General features: G+C 39.8%; 1 protein-coding gene across 4 annotated transcripts in view; it reads left to right on the top strand.

The window, feature by feature from the left end:
• Nucleotides 1–23,941, top strand: part of EYA3 (EYA transcriptional coactivator and phosphatase 3) — a 104,489-nt gene that overhangs the window by 75,411 nt on the left and 5,137 nt on the right. For all 4 annotated transcript variants that reach the window (XM_019836470.3, XM_003989761.6, XM_006934473.5 and 1 more), the window contains 7 exons: nucleotides 2,611–2,694; nucleotides 4,355–4,444; nucleotides 6,718–6,776; nucleotides 8,905–9,065; nucleotides 11,862–11,976; nucleotides 13,004–13,125; nucleotides 21,611–21,711. In XM_019836470.3, coding sequence (XP_019692029.1) covers nucleotides 2,611–2,694; nucleotides 4,355–4,444; nucleotides 6,718–6,776; nucleotides 8,905–9,065; nucleotides 11,862–11,976; nucleotides 13,004–13,125; nucleotides 21,611–21,711 — 732 coding nt within the window. The remainder of the gene's footprint in view (nucleotides 1–2,610; nucleotides 2,695–4,354; nucleotides 4,445–6,717; nucleotides 6,777–8,904; nucleotides 9,066–11,861; nucleotides 11,977–13,003; nucleotides 13,126–21,610; nucleotides 21,712–23,941) is intronic.

Genomic DNA, 23,941 nt, shown 5'->3' with positions numbered 1-23,941 from the left:
CCGGTGGGGCTCGAACACATGAACCGTGAGATCATGACCTGAGCTGAGGTCAGACTCAACTGACTGAGCCACCCAGGTGCAGCTAAGTCCTATATATTTTTGTTTGTTTGTTTGTGCTTTTAATGTTAAAAATGCAAGGTTATGAAGATATTTACCTATGTTTTCTTCTAAGAATTTCTTTGTTTTAGTTTGTAAGTTTCATAAATTTAGGTCTTGAATTCATACTGAGTTAAGTTTTTTTTCATATTGAGTTAATTTTTGTGTATGGTGTAAAGTAAGGGTCTAATTTCATTCTTTTGCATATGGATAGCCAATTTTCCTAGCACTTGTTGTTGGAAATACTTTCCTGTCCCCGTTGAATGGTTTTAGTATCCTTGTCAAAAATTGACCATATATATAAGGCTTTATTTCTAAGCTATCTTGTCTTTTTGAATGATCTATGTGTCTATCCTTATGCAAATACCACATTGTATTGGTTACTGTAGCTTTATAATAAGCTTTGAAATCAAGAAGTGTGAATCTTCCAACTTTGTTCTTTTTCAAGATTATTTTGGCTATTTAGGGTACCTTGAGATTCCATATGAATTTTTGGATGAGTTTTTCTATTTCTTTAAAAAGCACTGTTGGCAGGGGGCACCTGGGTGGCTCAGTCAGTTGAGTGTCTTACTCTTGAATTTGGCTCAGGTCATGATCTTGTGGTTCATGGGCTCGAGCCCTGCTTAGGGCTTAGGATTCTGCGTCTCCCTCTTTCTCTGCCCTTTTCTTGCTCTCGTGCACATGTGTGCACATGCACACACACGCACACACTCTCAAACATGAAAATAAATTGTAAAAAGCACTGTTGGGATTTTGATAGGGATTGTGTTGAATTTGTAAATCACTTTGGGTAGGAATGTTATTTTAACATTGTTAAGTCTTTCATCCATGAACATGAGTTGTCTTTCCATTTATTTAGGTCTAATTTCCTTTAGCAGTGTTTTATAATTTTCAGTGTACAAGTCTTTCGCCTCCTCAGTTAAATTTATTCTTAAGGATTTTATTATTTTTGATGCTATTGTAAATGGAATTGTTTTTTAAATTTCTTTGAGAATTATTCATTGCATGTATATAGAAGTACACCTCATTGCTGAGTTCATTTTTTAGCTCTTTCAATTTTTTATGGGTTCTTTAGGGTTTTCTGCCTATAAGGTTGTGTCATTTGTGAACAGAGATCATTTTACTTTTTCCTTTCCAATTTGGGTTCCTTTTTTCCCCATTTCTTGCCAAATTATTCTGGCTAGGATTTCTAGTACTATGTTGAATAGAAGTGGTGAAAACAGGCATACTTGTCCTATTCCTGATCTCGGGGGTAATGCTTCCAGTCTTCAACCATTGAGTAAGATATTAGTTCTGTGTTTTTCATATACAGTCTTTATTATGTGAAGAAATTCACTTCTATTCCTAGTTTATTCGATGTTTTTTTTTATCATGGAAGTATTGAATTTTGTCAGATGCTTTTCCTGCATCAGTTGAGATGACCATTGGAGTTCTTTTTCCTCTGTTTTCTTAAGGTAGCATATTACATTAATTAATTTTTTTATGTTGATCCATCCATGCATTCTAAGAACAAATCCCACATGGTCATGATGTATAATGCTTTCAGTATGCTGCTGAATTTTGTTAGTATTTTGTGGAGAATTTTTGCATCAATGTTCGTAAGAAATCTTGGTCTGCAGTTTTCTTACAGTATCTTTATCTGACTTCAGTATCAGGGTAATGCTGGCTTCATAGAATGATTTAGAAAGTGTTCCTTCCTCTTTGACTTTTTGGAAGAGTTAAAGAAGGATTGGTGTTAAATATTCTTTAAATATTTGGTAGACTTTACCAGTGAAACTATCTGGTCTTGGGCTTTTCTTTCTTGGTATCTTTTTGATTACTGATTTCAACCTCCTTACCAGAAAGTTAAGGGTCTATTCAGATTTTCCATTTCCTCTTGAGTCAGTTTTGACATTTTGTGTATTTCTAGTAAGTTGTCCATTTCTATCTAGGTTATTTGTTGGTGTACAACTGTTCATCATATTCTCATATTTCTTTTTATTTCTGTAAAGTTGATAATAACATCCCTACTTTCATTTCTGATTTTACTAATTTGAGTCTTCTTTTTTTTTCTTTGTTAATCTAACTAAAAGTTGTCAATTTTGTAGATCTTTTCAAAGAAACGACTTTTGGTTTTATTGGTTTTTCTCTGTTATTATTCTGCTTTCTGATTTATTTATCTCCATTCTAACCTTTAGTATTTCCTTCCTTCTGCTGGCTCTTAAATTGTACAGTTATGTTATTGAATGAGATCTTACTTCTTTTTTAAGGCATGCATTTACAGCTGTGAATTCCCCTCTCCACACTGCTTTCACTGCAGCTTATAAATTTTGGTATGTTGTGTTTTAATTTTCATTCATCTCAGCATAATTTCACTGGGAATTTTTTCTTTGATCCATTGGTTGTTTAAGATTGTGTTGTTTAATTTTCACATATTTGTAAATTTTTTTAGCTTTTTGTTAGTGATTTCTTGTCTCATTCCATTGTGATTAGAAAAGATGCTCACTCATTATTTTTTATGTTTTCCTTCCTCAGCGGGTATTTCTGTGGGACTTGGATGAAACCATCATCATATTTCACTCTCTTCTTACTGGATCCTATGCCCAGAAGTATGGAAAGGTAATTTAAGTCTTTCTTCATTTGTTGTAATTGTCCTTCCCCTCACTATATGGGCAGATAACCAAAGTCACTTTCTCTGCCACCCCCAACTTACCCTGTTCACCTTTCACTTTCCATGTAAAACTTTTCCTGATGGCTTGTACCAGGCAGGCTACATGGTCAGGCAGAGTTGATAAAGCTGGGGACTAGACCTAGAACCAGTGCTGAAAGCTGACATTGTTCAAGAGTACTATTTTATAAAGACTAAGTTATGGGAATGAAGCTCAAAACAGAGTGGAGTCTCAGGATTATATATTCTAAAGACTGATCTTTTAACCTTTACATCACTTTTAACAGCCCAAACTAAGCATTTTATTTAGCTCAGTGTAAGCCAGATATGTAAATTTAAAATATATAAAAGTATAAAATATTTTTCTAAAATAGATTACGTGCCTTCTTAAACTAAATATATCAAGCAGAAGTTAACTTACTTAGTCATCAGTATAAACATCAGGGTTTTGTTTTGTTTTGTTTTGTTTTGTTTTGTTTTGTTTTGTTTTTAAACATCAGTTTTAATAGAGGGATAAACTGTGTATTTCTACACTGAATTATCTCCAGGCTTCTGTTTTTCAGTTTCTATGAATAAATTTTACGAAAATGTTTGCTTCCTTTGCTCTCTTACTATTCCCATTTATCTTATTGTCATTAATGTTTCTGTTAGAAGTACCTTCCACAGGCTTTTATTATCTAAGCTAGTTAGCTAATAGGAACTCATACACTGTGGTTATAAAAATATGTAAAATAAGAGCCTCTAAGTGAAAACCTGATGGTTCACTTTAATTTTTTTTTTTTTTTAATAGAATTTGTTGTCAGATTGGCTAACATACAGTGTGTAAAGTGTGCTCTTGGTTTTTGGGGTAGATTCCCATGGTTCATCGTTTACATACAAGACCCAGTGCTCATCCCAACAAGTGCCCTCCTCAGTGCCCATCACCCATTTTCCCCTCTCCCTCACTCCCCCCCACTCCATCAACCCTCAATTTGTTCTCTGTATTTAAGAGTCTCTTATGGTTTGCCTCCCTCCCTGTCTGTTTGTAACTATTTTTTTCTCCTTCCCTCCCCCCGTGGTCTTCTGTTAAGTTTCTCAAGGTCCACATATGAGTGAAAACATGTGATATCTGTCTTTCTCTGACTGATTTAGTTCACTTAGCATAATACCTTCCAGTTCTTGATGGTGCACTTTAAAGCTAAATATATTGGTTTTCCTACAAATATTTTGGCTTCTCAGGCTTTCTTATTTCCTGGCTATTGAGATTGTCAGAAAACTGACATCTGGTATTATACCGTATAGGCATGTGTGTGGTGGGGAGGCAGAAGAGAGATAATGGGTGTTGCAATAGTAATATTTTAGCAATAGATAGCATTTCTCACAAAATAGGAAATTTCTACACAGATTGTTGTTGTTTTTTTTAAGTGGGTTTAGTTTTCTAAAAATGAAGTCCTGAAATTTTTAACTTTCCACAATCCCAGATTCTTGTAACTGTGAATGGAATTGCATCAGTAATAGCTAGTGGACCTGTGTTGTTTTGGCCTTGACCCAGAATAACTCTGAAATATTTAAAGATTGGAACCAGTGCTGTTAGTACCAAGTCAAACAAGTTTTTCACTTACTGCCTTCCAGGACCCAACAGTAGTGATTGGCTCAGGTTTAACAATGGAGGAAATGATTTTTGAAGTGGCTGATACACATCTATTTTTCAATGACTTAGAGGTAAGCGTTTTAAATTGTTTCTGTACTTCAGTAAAACATTTTGTTTGTTCCATAGCTATTTATTGAGCCAAGCTTATTGTTTTTAGAGGAAATGTGGTGAGACAGGGTGGTTGTGGAGAGGTCAGCTGACCACTTAGGCATACATAGTCTTATAAGAACAGTGCCTTGGCTCTGTCACCAGTCTTGGTACTGGCCCTCAATTTTATTGGCTCAAAAATTTGATTTTTGTTAGCCTATTTGGAAGTGATCTAGATCTAGGGGAAATGTCAGCCCATCAGGCAAAAACAGTGAAATGTAAACCAACGTTCCTACTTATTCATCTATCTTAAATAATGTATACAAGGTGGGTTTGATTCTTTGTACTCTTAATTATATTTTGACTATTTTTTGGTTTTACCTTCTTAAAATAAAATCTCTTGATTTGTCAGATCTGTGAATGGCTGCTCTACTAACTCATTATAATTTATACATGCTTATTATCCATGTGTACATTAACCTTGATGTCCAGAATCATTTTATAGTTAGATGCAAGGAAAATCAGTAACACTGAGAGCTTCTTGGTGAATATTTTTGGCTTTGACATTTAAGTTCACCTTTGAGGTAACCATGGTGTAGTAGAAACTGCACAAGACTGGGAAGTCAGAAGACCAGAGAGTGAGTTCCAGGTTAGGAAAGTTATCTCCACATTCTGGGCTTCAGTTAAACAGTGATCCTACACCAGAAACTAATAACAGCTGTTCTACCTGGGGAAGAAGATGTGTTGCTGGGACACAGAGGTTGGAAGGAGCAGACTTGTCACTTTATGTTCTTTTGAGTTTCAAACAGTGTACTATTTATATAACCTAGTTTTTAAAAACAGTGAAAATTTTTAATTAAAAATAAGATAGTGGGGCACCTGGCTGGCTCAGTCAGAAGAGCATGAAACTCTTGATCTCAGGGTTGTGACTTTGAGCCGCATATGGGGTGTAGAGATTACTTCAATACAATTAAAAAGAAACTAAAAAAATAAAGAATAAGATAGCATTTTATAAACACAAAGTAATCCTGTTTCTTTTTAAATACAATCTAGTTCTACCCAGTGGACAGTTCTCCAACAAATTGTATTACCAGAGCTCTAAACTCCAGTACTTTTGTCTAAGCTCCACAATGCTTAATCTTCCTCAACTTCACATGTTGATACGTTAGGACATCATAGTTTTTATTCAGCAAACATTTATTGAAAACCTACTTTGTGCCAATAATTATTGCCAAATTGTATTTGTAATGATTTTCTAGACATAGTCCTCACTCAGGACTGAAAGTTCTGTGAAGAATTTGACCTGAATGTGTTCCTGCCCCCCCAGGTCAGTGGTTCTCAACTTCAGGGGGCATAAGAATCACCTGGGGAGCTTGTTAAAAATGAAAATTCTAGGATTTCACTCCCAGAAATTCTGATTCAAGTAGGTCTGGGGTGGACCCAAGAATATGCATTTTTTAAAAACTTCCCCAGGGGATTCTGATGCAGGTGGACATCACAACATTGCCCTAGGTGGTGTCAGAGGAGTGAATCTCTCCGAGTTAGGCAGGGGGTGGCATTTTATGTCAGTAGTAGCACGGGTGTGGTGGAAAGAACCTTGGATTCAAATTAGAAGGCTGAGGCTCTTTTTAGTTTCTTTCTATCACTGGTTCTGTGACCTTGGATCATTCATGTCGCCTCACTTTTAGAACATGAGGAGATTAACTTAGGTGACCACTTCTAATTCCTATGTTTGGATGTACAAGTTTCTGTTTCAGTCATTCTGTTTTGATACCATACTCTACCAGTATCTCTTTCATCTGCAAAAATTTGTTGGGTACATACCATGTAAGAGCACATGCTACATAGGACCAGACTAGAAGGGTACAAAGGAGGTGTAAGATATGGGTTATGCCAACAGAGGGCTACAGTGTAATAGAACTTACACTGTAGTCTAGCATAGGACATAGACCTACCTGACAGTGTAAGGGAGCTTGTGTTTATTCCCATGAGCTATTGTGTTATCTCCATGACTGTTGAGATAAGAGCATACCTGAAGGTTGGGATGGTTAAGGAAAATTTCGTGGACTGTGGGATATGAATTAGGCCTTAAAAGAAGTTGGACAGCAGGGGGGTGAGAGTGATCCTCCACACACAAGAGAGACTATGAGGTATTTCATCATCTGCCGTAATTTGTGGTCTTTTTACAATATGTCATGGTGGTGATAGCGCTTCTACTCCCTGGACTGAAATAGTGTGTGGTTTTATCTTTTAACAGGAGTGTGACCAGGTGCATGTGGAAGATGTGGCTTCTGATGACAATGGCCAAGACTTGAGGTGATAGAAACAGTGATGTCTTAAACATCAGAATGCCTGTACACAATCACTGTCTAGGTTCAGAGGAAAACAAAGATGAGTAAGACATGGCCCTAAAAGTTCTCACGGTCTGGTAGAGGAGACAGAGACAAACAGTTAACGATGGCAGTGTGCAGAAGTGACGGTAGAAAATGTGATGGAGCACAGAAAAGAAAGTAATTCTGGTGTCTGCGGGGAGCAGCTGGTTGCCAGCATTGGAGCGGCCTTCTCAGTGCAGAATTTGAGTATGGCCTTGAATGGGGAGCAATGACAGGATGAGGAAAAAGCATTTCAAAGTAAAGGGTACACTCATTTCTCTTTGGCTAGATTTTCAGTCAGGAGGAGTGTGCTTCCACCCTGGTTAGTTTGAGATACAAATAAGCATCAGGAGTTTTACCAAGGAACCTAATTGTGGGGGTCTGCTGGTGTCAGGACTAACCCTATGGGAGGCGATCTTAAAATGTTCTATCAGGGAACACTAAACCAGGCGGGTCTCAGTGGCAAAATGCTTGCTCGGCCTCCTCATATCTCTCTTGGCTGCTGTCTCCTGGCCCAGCAGTTTTATCTAACAATTTATCTAGCTTATATTTGAAGACTTTAAGAAAAAAAGACCGTCCCATTTTTCATGTTCATTTGTTTTGGTGTTTGTCCCTTTTCAGTAGGCAAAAAGTTCTTTCCTGTGTCTCCTGTAAAATTGTTTCATCCGTGAATTTTCAAACATAGAGCAGAGCTGGGCATGCCTCTCCCTGAGGGCCTAATCCTGTAGGGCTGAGAACGAGGTGAAGGTTCCACATCAAGAACAGCATCCAGTCACACGTGTTGTGCTTGCACAGCCATGGAGCATACCGTTCCTGCAAGATTTCACCGGACTTTTTAGGAAAGAGCCTGGTCTGAAGCAGTTGTGATCCACCTAAACCCTAGTGGTTTTTTTTTCCTTTTATACACATGCTAACCAGTACTTACCAAAATGTCTTGGCAACTTTATTTCCTTAGATATAGAATCTTAACACCTATAGAACTCAGTTTTGACTTTCAGTTGAACCAGGTTGTCCCTAATTCTGTCGGTCATTTTGTCAATCTCTACTTAGGAAGTGTTCATCTCTCCCAGCCTGTTTCACTGTATTACTTAACTGTTGCTGTGTAACATGACCCCAAAACTAGTAACCTAAAGTTGTAAACATTATCATCTCATAGTTTTTATAGGACAGGAACTTGAAAGTGACTTAGCCGGGTACTTTTGAATCAGGGTCTCTGAAACTAAAATCAGGATATTGGCTGGAGCTAAAATCAATCATCTGAAGGCTTGATTAGAACTGGAGGAGCTGCTCACGACCTCTCACCTGCGGCTGGTAGCGGGAGACCCCTTTTCCTTACTATCTGTACGCCTCTCCATAGGGCAGTCTGAGTGTTCTCATGTGACAGCTGATGTCTTTCAGAGCAAGTGATCCAAGAGAGAGCAAGAGAAGCCTAGTCTCTGAGGTCTAACACCCTTGCTTCGACCACATCCTGTTTATATTTAAATGCAGTCCATACCTATAGAGAGAAGAATTAGAAGAGAGCAGTAGTAAAGAATTTGAGGACATTTTAAAGTCACCACTATGACCCATGAACTTAATAAACCAGCTAACATCTCTGAAGAATATCTCCATTATATCTTGCAATTACTAGTATTTGGGGTTATTTCCTTCCATTATTTCTTCACATGTTTCTCCACTTTCCATAGTTGCCATCATTTGTGTGTATGTCTGTGTGTGTGTACACAAAAATGTTATATTCCGGGGTTTGGGGTTTTTTTTTTTTCCACTGTAAGATATGCTGTCATTCATGAAAAGACACTCTAAACCAAGACCACCTCTAGGGGAAGTTGGTGCTTGAATGGTTCCTACCTCTTGTTCCCTCTCTCTCCTCCTTTCTTTGATAGCAGTAATAGGGGTGAGGGAGATGACTAATGGAAGATAGATTCTGACACACAGAGATTAAGGGAAAAGGTTCTTAAAGCCTTTAGACTTGATGTCAGATGCCAGGAATAGGACAGAGAATCCCAGGTGGCATTCAGCCAAAAACCTCAGACAATAGCAGTATTAATTTTCATCATCCTCTCTCTCTGCAGCAACTACAGTTTCTCAACAGATGGTTTCAGTGGATCAGGAGGCGGTGGCAGCCATGGTTCCTCTGTGGGTGTCCAAGGAGGTGTGGACTGGATGAGAAAACTGGCTTTCCGCTACCGAAAAGTGAGAGAAATCTACGATAAGCACAAAAGCAATGTGGGTGGTAAGTGTGGCATACGACCAGTCTGATACTCTGTTTCCTTCTGACTTCTTGCATTCTTTTCCAGGCATCCCTTAGAACTCCCTAGCAACTGCTTAGGAATTGGGGCCGCAATAACATTTTAATTTTGTATTAAAAAAATTGAGGTTTGATTGAAACCCTTTGAAGAGGAAGCTTTACATTTCTCACGCACTTCTCTTAGCATTGCTTTGCAAAGTTCTCCTGTTTATTAGACAAATACCTTTTTAAAGGAAATGTGTTCCAGAGATTATGTTTGATGACTTGTTTTATTCTGGACTCACAACTATTGTCAGTGCTAACTAATAGGTTGCCATATTTTTTGACTGATTTATTTAACCATCAGAACAAGTCACGTAGAGGGGCTCCTGGGTGGCTCAGTCAGTTAAACAACCAACTTTGGCTCAGGTCATGATCTCACGGTTCAGGAGTTTGAGTCCCACGTCGGGCTCTTTGCTGACAGCTCGGAGCTTTGGATTCTGTGTCTCCCTCTGTCAGGTGGAACTAGTGACTAGGTTTCTAGTGGATGGAAAACTAGGTCCAGAATTATAGTTGGCAGTGGCCGGGTGTTGGACCTTGGAAATCCTTTCTGCCCAGAAATACCTCAAATATCGGCTGTCACTATGCCTAAAATTCCATTATTTGTAATTAATTAATTAACCATAGGTTGTTCAAATTAGAAGAGACATTTCTCATTTTGCATTTGAGAAAACATGTTTATTATGAGAGTACTGAGGGCAGCTTACCCACGGTCACAGCTGGAATCCAATCTCCTAACTCTTGGTCCAGTGCCCTTTACATTCATGCAGTTTCCCCCCCCCCCTTTTTTTTAAGTGTAAGAGATTTATCTATTTTTTTTATTCTTTATTTTTATTTTTATTTTTTTTTAGTAAGCTCTACACCCAATATGGGGCTTGAACTCACGACCTCAAGATCAAGAGTCGTATGCTTAATGACTGAGGCAGCCAGGCACCCTCATGCAGTTCCTTCTTTAGTGATGTACCCTTATAAGAAAAAAAAAAAATTAAACTGTGAACCATTACCCTCAAAGATCTGCATATACACAAAATGTTGCATGAAGTTTCGGGGATTCCGTGCGCTGTCTAGTGGTATATTACCCCGGATCAAGGGAGTCCTCCTGCCACACCATGCTGCTTTACATTTTGGTGCAGAAAGTAAAAATAGGACTTCAAAGATGATTTGTTTCATTTCCTTTAGAGCCCTCCAGTACCAGATAAAAATCACAGGCATCTGGGCTTTGGGAATCTTATTTGCTTTTTTTAGATTCCCCTTCTTATGGCCTATTTTTTTATAATGATTCAGAGTCAGTACTTTTTATTTTGACACCTCCATCTTTTTGCTTTTACTCTCTGCAGACATTAGCCTTTCTTTTGTTAGTTTTCATATACAACCTAAGTATCTGATCCTTTTTTTGCCCAGTGAGTGCCAGGACCTGGTTTTCTGAAGAAAGTGATATGATGCTCTGTGAGAATCCCCTGAGCCTACCCTGGGAAACATATTAAAACTATTGTCTACCTGTATTTTATAAAATAAGAATTAACAAAAGTGCCACATCGTATTATTAGTTATGAGTGTGACATATACACTTATGTGTGGGTCACATACTGGTTTTGTTGTTTTATCAGAGATGTTGAAAGTCCTGTAATTCTAGGCTTGTGTTGTGAAACCATCAATCTGAAAACATATTATGCACAGTTCTCACAGAAATGCCTTCTATTTTTATGGAATATTTGTAGTAGAGTATAGGATTTCTCTTTCTACCTTCACTATAAGAAAATACAGGGCCAGATTGATTATTTGAATATTGTAATTCAAGTGTCTGATAACATGCTCCCATCAGATCAGTTCTGTTTTGTTCTGTGTTTAATTGTCTGATGTTAAGCACTGTTTTAGTCTCTTATCTGGAGTTGTTTCACAAGTAAGTATGTACAAATAAATGATGTTCATAGAGTTGGTTGTTGAACCTGGAATCTCAGGGCTGTGAAAGCACAGTCCCACGGGAGCAGTGCAAGGCAGTGCAAAGACTTCTGAAACCAAAGCCACTGACCTGCTTTGTGATCTTAGGCAACCTCCTTTTCCTCCCCGGGCTTTGGTTTCTTTAGAGAGATTGGAAATGCTGCAGACGCTCCCAACTATAACCTTCATTTTGCCCCCTTTGATTCTTTTTTTTTTTTTTAATTTTTTTTTTTCAACGTTTATTTATTTTTGGGACAGAGAGAGACAGAGCATGAACGGGGGAGGGGCAGAGAGAGAGGGAGACACAGAATCGGAAACAGGCTCCAGGCTCCGAGCCATCAGCCCAGAGCCCGACGCGGGGCTCGAACTCACGGACCGCGAGATCGTGACCTGGCTGAAGTCGGACGCTTAACCGACTGCGCCACCCAGGCGCCCCGCCCCCTTTGATTCTTGATATCACGTCTAAAGCAGTGCTCCTCAAAGGATGGTCCGCTAGGCTGCAAATTATGTTATTGGGTGGTGATAAAAGAGTGAGCTTGTTGCAGAATTTAATCACAGTGTGTCTTTCAGCTGATTTTGTTGTGGTGGTTGCCCCCCACCCCCTAGTGAAACATTCTGATAAAGTCAAAAAGACCTCTTAATTAAGTAGGCTACTCTAGGGTTTTACCAGGAAGAGAAACCTGTTAGCTCGGTAGAATATTTCAGTGACCCACAGTGTTTCTAAATTGAATTTAGAAGTTGCTTCCTCGGTGTCAGCAAGGATATGTTGTCAAATGATAAATGTGTCTGCTTTTATTCTGAAAGGCCTGCTCAGTCCCCAGAGAAAGGAAGCACTGCAGAGACTGAGAGCAGAAATTGAAGTTTTAACAGATTCCTGGTTAGGAACTGCATTAAAGTCCTTACTTCTCATCCAGTCCAGGTATGGTACTTCTTTTAGTTCTCACCCTCTCTAAGAAACACTCTTTACTACCCCAGTCCGTGATAGGCCACTCTCTAACATAGGTTTGGGCTCGTGGTAAGAGGAGTTTAAAGGATGCAGGAAAACATGTAGGGTAGGTAGGAGGTAAGGTCATTCTGCACTAACAGCACACCTTCGAATTTTAAGAGAATATTTATACACGAAAGCCTTTTTCTTTCTCCTTACTTTTTTCTCACAGAATTAAAGCTCAGTGACCAATAATCTCCAGCCAGGAGATGGCCCAGTCACATCAAAGAATCCATGTAGGAGACACATCACATATTCTAGGTACAGGACACTCTGAAGAAATGTACCAAAACCCACTTAGGAAGGCAGGATTCAAAAGGAATATATTAAGCAGTTTAGGGATATTTCAGCTTGAAGCTCAGAATGGGAAATAAATACAGTCAAATACAGTCTGCACTAATACCCTATTGCTCCCTCCCTCAAAGCAGGAATTCCAGATCTACAACTTAGTAGAGCAAACAGTAAAACTGACACTGAAGGGTGGGTGTTCCTGAAGGTAAAGTACATGTGAAATTAACATGTATTCTGGAATTGGTGCTGCTATTGTGTAAAAGGCAAAGAGGACTTAAGTCATATCTTATTAAGGGCTGAGTTGCATTCAGATGAAATAGCACTGTGACTATAAGCCTTTTTGCTGGTTTCCTAGCATGTAGGGTCAGTGACATGGATTGGTGGTTTATTTGCTAACGAGTGCAGTGAGCTAGAATGGTTAGAAGGGAAATGAAGCAAGAATCAAGTTGCTACTCTGTGCCCACTATATATATAGAATCACTGTCCTTTAATATAGGAAATAAATAAACCTGAGATAATTAGACCAGTAACTGAACATGGCCCTGAACAAATATCAGGCCCTTTGAGGTTAGTTTTTAATAATTAGTTACCAAAGAGAAGGCCCGTTCAAATTCTTGCTCCCAGGTTAGTTTGGTTTCACCTTTTTCTTTTTATTTTTTCTCCCTTCTAGAAAGAATTGTGTGAATGTTCTGATCACTACAACCCAGCTGGTTCCAGCTCTGGCCAAAGTTCTCCTATATGGGCTAGGAGAAATATTTCCTATTGAGAACATCTATAGTGCTACCAAAATTGGTATGGTTTCTATTTTGTTTCTTGTCACTTGCTTTACATAATACTACCTACTTATGATGCACTTAATTATTTACTAACCCCTTAATTAGGCATTTTAGAGAGAGAGAGAGAGAGAGATCTGTAACCCTCACAGCAGTCTTCCTAACACTAGTGATGGGCCAGTTCAGGCTTAACAGCTGTGTAAGCTTGCTCAAGCCTTCATAGCTAGTAAGTTGCATAAACAGGATTCAAATCCAGGTTTGTAGAACTTAAAATTTATCATGTTCTTTCCTTTTATAATAATTGGAAGAACATACAGGTAGCTTAGAAATCTACCTTTTTTTGTGAGAGGGGGAGAGAGCACATGAGTGCATGCTGCCATGGAGGGTAGAAGGGGCAGAGGGAGAGGGAGGGAGGGAGGGAGGGAGAGAGAGAGAGAGAGAGAGAGAGAGAGAGAGAGAGAGAGAGAATATCTTAAGCAGCCTCCATGCCCAGTGTGGAACCTGATGCGGGGCTCATCTCACTGAGATGACCTGAGCCGAAATCAAGAGTCGGATGCTCAACTGACTGAGCCATCCATGTGCCCCTACAAACAGGTGCCCCTACAAATCTCCTTTGCCTCATTCCAAGTTTCTTTTTCTTTTTCACAGAGAGAGTGCTGCAGTAGAGTATAATAGAAAAAGCACAAGAATAAAAATCAAAGGCTAAGCTGCATACTTAAAAATGGTTAAATCTCTCACACCCATTAGGATGGCTGCTGTCAAAAAAAGAAAAATAAGGGAGCCCATGTGGTTCAGTCGGTTGAGTGTCCAACTCTTGATTTTGGCTCAGGTCACGATCTCATGGTTTGTGGGATTGAGCCCCACATTGGGCTCCACTCTGACAGCACAGAGCCTGCTTGGGATTCTCTCTCTCCCTCTCTCCAGTGTCTCTCAAAATAATACACTTTATTTATTTATTTATTTATTTTTTTAAATGTTAGCAGAGTGTGATGTATGGTTAGTGGCTATGTGCATGTGTGCTGGTTTTCAACATTTATTTATTTTTGGGACAGAGAGAGACAGAGCATGAACGGGGTTGGGGGAGTGGGCAGAGAGAGAGGGAGACACAGAATCGGAAACAGGCTCTAGGCTCTGAGCCATCAGCCCAGAGCCTGACGCGGGGGCTCGAACTCACGGACCGCGAGATCGTGACCTGGCTGAAGTCGGACGCTTAACCGACTGCGCCACCCAGGCGCCCCTCAAAATAATACACTTTAAAAGAAAAAAGAAAGAAAAGACAAATAAGGGTGCCTGGCTAGCTCAGTCAGTGGAGCACGTAACTCTTGATCTCGGGGTCATGACTTCGAGCCCCACATTGGGCATAGAGTTTACTTAAAAATAAAATTAAAAAGAAAAAGAATAAGAAGTGTTGACAAAGATGTGGGTAAATTGGAACCCTTCTGCCCTTTTGGTGGGAACATAAAATGTTGAAACTGCTATGGAAAACCATACAGCAGTTCCTCAAAAAAATTAAAGATAGAACTATCATATGATCAGCAATCCCACTTCTGGGTATATATCCAAAAGGATTGAATGCAGGTTCTCAAAAAAATATTTGCACACCTGTGTTCATAGTAGCCAAGAGATGGAAGCAGCTCAGATGTCCATCAAATGATTGGCTCGACAAGATGTGGTGTATACGTACAGTGGGGTTTTATTCAGTCATAAAAGGGAAGAAACTCTTGTCACATACAGCCACACGTATCAGCCTTGAAGGCACTCTGCTAATGGGGTAAGCCAGTCACAGAAAGACAAATACTTCTTAGAGTAGTCAGATTCATAGAAATAGAAAGTAGAATGGTGATGAACAGGGGCTTGGAGGGGAGGGAAATGGGGAATTGGCTGTTTAATGGGTATAGAATTTCAGCTTTGCACCATGAAAATTTCTAGAGATATATGTTGCGCAACAATGTGAGTATACTTTACGCTACTGAAGTGTACATTTAGAAATGGTGAAGATGGCAAATTTTCTGTTATGTGTTTCTTACCACAGTTTTTTGAAAAGGAAAAAAATAGTAATAAGGACTAGAATTCAAGTCCTATCTCTCCCAGTTACTAGTTCTTACCTTAGGCAAATTACTTTATCTCCTGAGCCTCAGTTTTCTTATATAAAATGAGAAACTTCCAGATAGGTTGTGAAATCAAATGAGACTATATGAAGGTACTTTTTAACCCCTAAAAATGTATTCAGTACCAAATATGTGAGACAGTGGGTACTCAGTAAACATCTGCTGAATTAATTAATTGGTGCCAGGTTTATACAAGACCATCTTGTTCTATTAAGAAGGCAGCAGAAGGGCACCTGGGTGGCTCAGTGGGTTAAGCGTCTGACTCCGGCTCAGGTCATGATCTCACAGTTTGTGGGTTCGAGCTCCGCATCAGGCTGCGTGCTGACCGCTTGCTCAGAGCCTGGAGCCTGCTTCAGGTTCGGTGTCTCCTTCTGTCTCTGCCCCTCCCCCCGCTCATGCTTTGTCTCACTCTGTTTCTCAAAAATAAATAAATGTAAAATAATATTTTTTTTTAATAAAAAAAAGGCAGAATTCTCACTCTGCTTCTTGTGTGCTACACACGGTAAGGGAAAGAGGAACATGACAACCCTCTCTTCGCCTGTTCAGACTCTTTCTGCTTACAGTTTCTACTTCCACATTGTACCATTGTACTTCCTAGAGTTTGAAGCTGAGCTGTGGTTATTCATTTTTTTAATCTACTACATGCCTACTGATCAGCTTTCTCCATAAAAAGTAGGTCTGATTTTTTTTTTCTTTTTATATCCCAGGACCTGTGGAGGTTATAAGCCCACCAAGCCCTTTTGACATTTATTTTTCTTCCTTCATTCACCAAATATTTCTTGGTCAACTTTATATGCAAGGCATTTTGCTAGGCGTTGGGGATACAGCAGTGATCCAAAAAGACAAAAATCCTTGCCCCTAGTGGGAAGAAATGGTCGGTCAGTAAATAAGTAAGTAAACTACATATGTCATATGGTCGTAAGTACTATGGCTCACAATCAGGAAAAGAAAGTCATGTTTCTTTTTTTTAATTTTTAATTTTTTTTTAATTTTTTTTAATGTTTTATTTATTTTTTGAGAGAGAGAGACGGAGTATTAGCGGGGGAGGGACAGAAAGAGAGGGAAACACAGAATCAGAAGCAGGCTCCAGGCTCCGAGCTATCAGCACACAGCCCAATGCAGGGCTCGAACCCACGAACCATCAGATCATGACCTGAGCCTAAGTCAGACGCTTAACTGACTGAGCCACCCAGGCGCCCCTAATTTTTTTATTTTTGAGTGAGAGAGAGAGCAAGAGCGCGCGTGGGGGAGGAGCAGAGAGAGAGAGAGGGAAACACAGAATCCAAAGCAGGTTCCAGGCTCCAGTCAGATGTTCCTGATGGATCAAATAAGGTTGCTTTTAGCTACATGGAGGAGGTCATTAATAATCTTGACGTGCAGTTTGAGCAAAATGATGGGGGTGAAATCCTAATTGGAATGGACTTAAGAGAGAATGGGAGGGGCGCCTGGGTGGCGCAGTCGGTTAAGCGTCCGACTTCAGCCAGGTCACGATCTCGCGGTCCGTGAGTTCGAGCCCCGCGTCAGGCTCTGGGCTGATGGCTCGGAGCCTGGAGCCTGTTTCCGATTCTGTGTCTCCCTCTCTCTCTGCCCATCCCCCGTTCATGCTCTGTCTCTCTCTGTCCCAAAAATAAATAAAAACAGTGAAGAAAAAAAAAAAATTAAAAAAAAAAAAGAATGGGAAGAGCTGGAGAAGTCAACCATATGACAACACTTTAGATCAATTGTAAAGAATAACAAAGAAATGAGGCAGTAATTGGAGAAGTATATGGGTTCAAGAAGATTTTCGAACATAAGAGAAATTCTACCAAGTTGATATGCAGGTGGAAATGATTCACACATGAGGAAGGACAATAGCGATGCCTCCTGTGTGTCAGGTATTGCCAAGGCGCTAGGAATACAGCAGTTACAAAATCCTCTGTACTCATGGAACTTATCTTCACTTGCTGGTGCTAACTGGGTTATCTATCCATATGAAGAGAAAAGCAGAATTCCTTCTTTATGCTATTTGAAAAAATAAATCCCAAATGGATTAAAAAAAAAAAAAAAAAACATGGTAAGCAGAAGTTTAACTTTGAGAAGAAAATACAGAAGAGTAGAAAAGGATCTCATTTAAAAGACCCCAAAATTAGGGGTGCCTGGGTGGCTCCATGGCTTGAGCACTGACTCTTGGTTTCAGCTCAGTGATGATCTCACAGTTAGTGAGTTCAAGCCCCACATAGGGCTCCATGCTGATGGTGCAGAGCCTGCTTGGGATTCTCTCTCTCTGCCCCTCCCCTGCTCGCTGGCTCTCTCTCTTTCTCTCTCTTTCAAAATAAATAAACTTAAAAAAAATAGACCCCAAAAATAGTTCTAAAAAACAAAAAATTATGGTTTTGATTAGTTGAAGCTTTTAATTTTATATCCAGTGAAAGATAGTATAAAGTGACAAAACAAACCAGACTGGGAAAAGATATTTGCAACCCTTTTACTTGTTAATTGGTATACAAAATCTATAAAGAACTATAAATCATTAAGCAACAAACAGCATATTAGAAAAGTGGACAGAAACCTTGGAACAGCCAGTTTGCAGAAAAGGAAAATCAGTTTGCCAGTAAGCATATGAAGAGTTCCTTAACCTCACCAATTAAGGATATTCAGATTAAAGAAATGCAAATTAAAATCTGATACATTTCCTGTTCATCAGATTGATAGAGACTTAGTCTGACAGTGCCCAATTTTGTCCAGAAAATGGAAACACTCTATCTGTGGGATTGAAAATGGATATAGCCCTTCTTGGAGAACAGTTTGTCAATGTCTTGTAAAGTTGGAGATGTGCATAACCCTGTGATCAAGCAACTCCACTTTTATAAATTTTTTTTAACATTTATTTTTGAGAGAGAGCATGAGTGGGGAAGGGGCAGAGAGAGAAGGAGACACAGAATCTGAAGCAGGTTCCAGGCTCTGATCTGTCAGCACAGAGCCCAATGTGAGGCCTAAACTCACAAACCGTGAGATCATGACTTGAGCCAAAGTTATCATGAGATCATGACCTGAGACGCTTAACCGACTGAGCCACCCACGCACCCCTAAGCAATTCCACTTTTAGATAGATACACTTTAGTACAGGGGTCTGCAGACTCTAACTCATGTGCCAGATTCTGCCCAATGCCTGTTTCTATAAAGCTGTATTGAAACATAGCAATGTCGGGTCATTTCAATAGCTGCTTTCACTCTACAGTAGCAGAATTCAGTTGTTGCAACAGAGATCACATGACCTGCAAAGCCTGAAATATTTACTACCTGACTCTATACAGGTAGTTTGCCAACCCCTGCCCTTAAGTAATTCCCACATCCACAAGGAGACATGTGTGAGAATTTTTTTTTTTTGATGCCACATTGTTCATAATAGAAACTAATTAGAGACAGCCTATCTGTGAACCTGTCCATGAAAAGAAAATGGATAAATAGATATATCCAAACAATGGAATGCTATATGGCAGTTAAAAGCGAATGAACTAACCTACATACATCTGCAAGGATTGATATGAAAAACAATGTTCAACACAAAAAACACATTGCAGATAGGTAAGTACAGCATGTATCGTTTATCTAGAGGTGAAAAATGTTCGCAGCCATATACCATACATTGTTAATGGATACGTATGCAGAAAGGAAGGGTCATCAGGTGGGGATACACAGGAAACTTCAAAAAAAAATCTAATATCTCATTCTTATTTTTTTATCTAAAGCAAAGATAAAGTGTTTAAGATTTGACCAAAGTGGGTTGGTGGAAGGTATACGGGAATTTATTTTATTCTTTTTTGAGTGTGTATGTTGATTTCATTTACAATAGATTAGGGGAAATCCAGCCCCCCTTCATATTTTGCTGTTGCTGCCACTGCTTCACTATGCATTTCATAAGAACCCAGAGCACTTGCTAAAGCCTTTCATACTTGAAAGGTAGATCTTCTGCAGTGCTTTTTATACTGAGTCCTGACACCCATTGAGTGGGAATGATTGTATTCCCTTTGACAGTACATGTGCTTATTTGGTAATTTTTCTCAATCTCATTTCACCCAGAGCTGATTTGCGAAGCTATAGCAGTACCTGGTGCCTTGGTAACCACAGTGAGAGGCTTAAGGCTTTCCTTGACAGAACTGTGAAATGGGGAGCAAGGAGACGAGATATTTGTCTCCTTCCTCTGAAATGATTTCAGAGCTTTGGTTCTGTTAATTGCCACTCTGTTATCTTGGACATTAACAAGACTTCTCAAAATCATCTCTGAAAATGTCATAAGTGTTTTTGATAGGGGAAGCCCAGAAACCTAATATTCTCCAAAGGCTTGTTTAAAGTCTTGCAGTTGTTTGACATTTGGTAAGCTGAGTGGCCATTGCCCATACCCTCCTGAATGGAAAGCTCATCTCCAGAACTTTTTTGAGAGAGTAAAATGGAGGAGGTATATTTACCAACGGTATTGGGAGTCATTTTTTCATGTAGCTACTTCTTCACTTTGAGCTGTTAACAACTCTCTCCATCTCTTAATCCTTTCAGAGGAGACATTCCCAAATGTATTTCATCCTTGGTCATTACATGCCAGAACAATGAAAACATCTCTTGTGTCCTTGTCCTCTAAATAGGAGACATTTCCTTTGTTGGGTCTTGGGAAAAAAGTCTAAAATCTGACTTAAGGTTTTTTTCTATAGACAGATCATAAAGTAGACTGGGTCTGGCAGTGGTTGGCTTAGGTCATAAGGATGTAATATTTGGAATGGAATTAAGACAGCTCTTTGAACATAATAAAAATTTATTATTAGTGGAAATATTTAATATTTGAATCGGGGCTCAAACCATGGATTATAGTCATCTACTGAATCATTTATGAGATTAATATGCATTTACTGTGCAAACATTGAATTGCCTGATTCGAATGTCCAACATCACAATGCTATTGCAAAGTGTTAGCACTGAAAGGGACCTGAGGGCACCTGAGCCAAGCTTTTTATTACAAGTGGGAGACTGAAGCCCAAAGTGGACTAGTGTTTGGTCCAGGTGACTAGTTCACCTGGTTTGAGGTGCCAGTTAGGCTAGAGATTTCAAAGACTTGCAGTTGCTTAGATGTGCCAAGCAGGACTTCTGAGTAAAGGTGTATAGGTTTTCTTGTCAATTACGATCTAGTCTTCTCCAGTTCATGTATTTATATACTTATTGCAACAATTTTCCAGCAGATGGCAGTCAAGTGCCTTGAGGAAGAGGCACTTTTTTCTTCCTCACTCAGGAACCTTGGTGCTAAGCCACTGGTCTGGTAAGAAGAAAGGATGAGGTTAATGGAGCAGGATGAAGAAGAAAGCAGAGTTAGGACTTTGCCTAACAGAAACAGGGAAATAAAGTCTAAGATGGTGAAAAGAGCAAGGGAGATAATTGCCTTTTTGTTTACTTATGCAACTAAAGTATCTTTCCTACACCAGTATCATCTGTGCATCTTTCTGGTGTGTTTCACATGGGATTTGAATTTTGATACATTGCCAGTGTTTTTCAACTGTCTGCATGGATTTAAATCACCCTTTCCCAAGGTCAATTTCAGAGATACACTATCTCAGTTGCTTGCAGTTACAACATATAATAGGATATTCTGGATGTGACAGGTTTACTGCCATATTCATTGGCACTCTGGGGCTCTACCCCACTAAAAGACATAAGACCCATGCCTAGGACTGCTTCTGGAAAATGAAGAATGGGAGGAAAATGGCCGTTAGCCCATTTCTTGTTACGAACAAATCAGGACCTTATGCTTCCACTTTTTTTTTTTTCCTCTACTAAAATGTTTCTCTCCAAAATCATCCTTTCATCATAATAGCCAGAACCTAGACTTGGAACCAGGAGTCCAGAGTGTTGCCACTAGCTTGTTTGTGATCTAGAACAAGTTTCTAACCTTTTCAGTCTCATTTTCATCTGTAAATATGAAATGGTAGTTATCTCACTGATTATTTTGAGAATTCATTAAAGGAGTACCCTTGAAAGCTGCTTTGTAAGCTGTAAAGTACAGGAGATAGGGAGAAGAGAAGTGGTATCCCAGCTGTCACACTTTTTAGGCTCCTTTGCTTCCCATTGATAAAAATTCCCCACACTAAGATCTTAGGGGCTTTACCCTAAATATGAAGATTAAAATAAGAACCTAGAAAGCACAATGCCTAGAAAGCCTGATGTCTTCATTATTGTCTAAATAGCCCAATTTCCCATTCTTTGGGTAGCAGGCCTGCTGGATCTCTAGCTGTCACGCTTCCCCCCCACCAAACTACCCACGTGGGCTGCTACTTGTTCTGTCCAAGCATAGGCAGGTGAACCAGCAGCAGCCCTTCTCTTTGGTGTTGAAAAAAGGTAGGGAGAATGTCCTAATGGGAACTTTCTTTTTCTCATCAGGTAAGGAGAGCTGCTTCGAGAGAATCGTGTCTAGGTTTGGAAAGAAAGTCACGTATGTAGTGATTGGAGATGGGCGAGACGAAGAAATTGCAGCCAAACAGGTAAAGAGAACAGTGCGTGTGGGAATGCATGAAGCATTAGAAAGATGGTAAAAGTCAGAAATCTTAGCAATTGGCTGTGTCTTTAGTGTTTTCCCTTCTCTTTCTCTCCCGTTTTTCTTCAGAGAGGTTCGTTTGTTTCCCCCAAATAGAGCTTTCCCTAAAAGTTGTTAGACCTTCTTATCCCCCTTCTGTTTGCCACTCAAATTTTAAAATCTTTGAGCCCTGCTGTAGGGACCCCCATCTTCCATCTTCATCTTAGAGGGCAGTGCCTTCCCAAGACTATGAGACTTCACTACAAAAAGGGGCGCCTGGGTAGCTCAGTCAGCTGAGCATCTGACTCTTGATTTCGGCTCAGGTCACGATGCCAGGGTCGTGGTATTGAGCCCCTCTCAGAGGGATTCTCTTTCTCTCTCCCCCTCTCCCTCTGCCCCTCCCTCCCACTCATGCTTGCACTCTCTCTCTCTTAAAAAAAAAAAAAAAAAAAAAAAAAGCAAATCACTCTGACTTTTCCAGGCTTTAGATCTTCAAAAAGCCACTACAATCAAGTAGAAATTTAGATAAAATCCTTTCTGCTTCCAAGCCCAGGAAGGATTCTTCTGACATTAACCTCCTCACTATGCAGGTCCCAACTCCAGGTCACCTCATCTTAATACAGGAAACAGTAGATGAAAGAGTCTTGGCTCTGTAATCTAACAGTAGATTGGTTCAGATCTCATCTGTTTATTTAGCTGTGTGACTTTGGACAGTTTACTTATCCTCCTCTGCATTTATTAAATGGATCTGCAGAAGTCCTTTTCCTCTACCCTAGTTTCTTTCCAGCAACTCTGTTTCTTAGACTTGGAGGTGGTAGGTTGCCAACTAGGACCAGCTGTCCTGATTTCTTCACCCAGTTAATGTAAAAACTTCCACTATTAATAAACTGTGTGATTGGTAATCTGGTGGCATGATTACCTCATAATGTTTTCATTTACCATTTTATGTAGCATTTCTTTCTTTTTCTTTTTCTTTTTTTCTCATGTGTTATCTCTGAGGCTTTGATTCTAAAGTACTTGTTGCCCTCTGGGAAAGACACTAGAAACTAGTAGATGGAGGCATCAGTGCTTCTTGGTTTGAAGAAGGGAGTGGGGGAGATAAGAACAACTTCAGGGGCGCCTGGGTGGCTCAGTCGGTTAAGCGGCCGACTTCGGCTCAGGTCACGATCTCGCGGTCCGTGAGTTCGAGCCCCGCGTCGGGCTCTGTGCTGACAGCTCAGAGCCTGGAGCCTGTTTCAGATTCTGTGTCTCCCACTCTCTCTGCCCCTCCCCTGTTCATACTCTGTCTCAAAAATAAATAAACGTTAAAAAAAAAATTAAAAAAAAAAAAAAAGAACAACTTCAGTCATTAGCAGAGTTGGTGCCTCTAAGCTGATGCCTGTAATCATCTACCATTGAGGGGCACCTGGGTGGCTCAGTTGGTTAAGCGCCTGACTCTTGATTTCTGCTCAGGTTATGATCTCACAGTTTGTGAGTCTGAGCCCCATGTCAGGCTCTGCACTGACAGTGCGGAGCCTGCTTGGGATTCTCTCTACCCCTCCCCTGCAAGCGCGCTCTCTGTCTGTCTCAAAATAAATGAATGAATTTAAAAATAAATAAGTAAACAATTAAAACAAAAAAGAATATTAACTGCAGAAGCCAAAGTGATGTCCAACTGGCTTCTTTAAAAAAAATAATAATAATCTATTATTGATATACCCATTGGAAAATGCCTTTAGAGTTCCATCCAGTTCAACCTCTACCCTGTGAGGGACCTTTTCTGCAGCCACTTTCACAGAAGACATTCTGATTCTTGCTTGAATAAACCCAAGAATGGGGAGTCCGCTTCCTAGGTATCCTGTTCTACCATGGGGCCACCCAAGCTGTTAGGATGTTCCTCCTTCCACAGAACTAAAACTCATGTCTCTAACTTTCACATCCTGGTCCTAGTCCTGAGCACAGCATAACACGTCTGTTTCCTCTTCTGCGTATTAAAAGCCCTTTAAATACTATATGTGAGCAGCATGCTCGAAAAAACCCTGAGCTGCATGCCAAAATAACTGTTGTAGGACTTCAGTGTTCCAGGTAATTTGCAACCAATTTGAGCAAAACAGTCAGTGGAGCTAATCCCCTTCAGCTTCATAGAACATGGTTTCCAACACTTGGATTTTTCAGATCCCTTCTTTAAAATGTGGCTTCCAGGAAAAAAAAAATTTTTT

The sequence above is a fragment of the Felis catus genome, chromosome C1 (genome assembly GCF_018350175.1).
Source record: "Felis catus isolate Fca126 chromosome C1, F.catus_Fca126_mat1.0, whole genome shotgun sequence".
NCBI classification, from domain to species: domain Eukaryota; kingdom Metazoa; phylum Chordata; class Mammalia; order Carnivora; family Felidae; genus Felis; species Felis catus.
The sequence above is the reverse complement of the archived record's forward strand: the minus strand, read 5'-3'. Positions and strand labels throughout refer to the sequence as shown.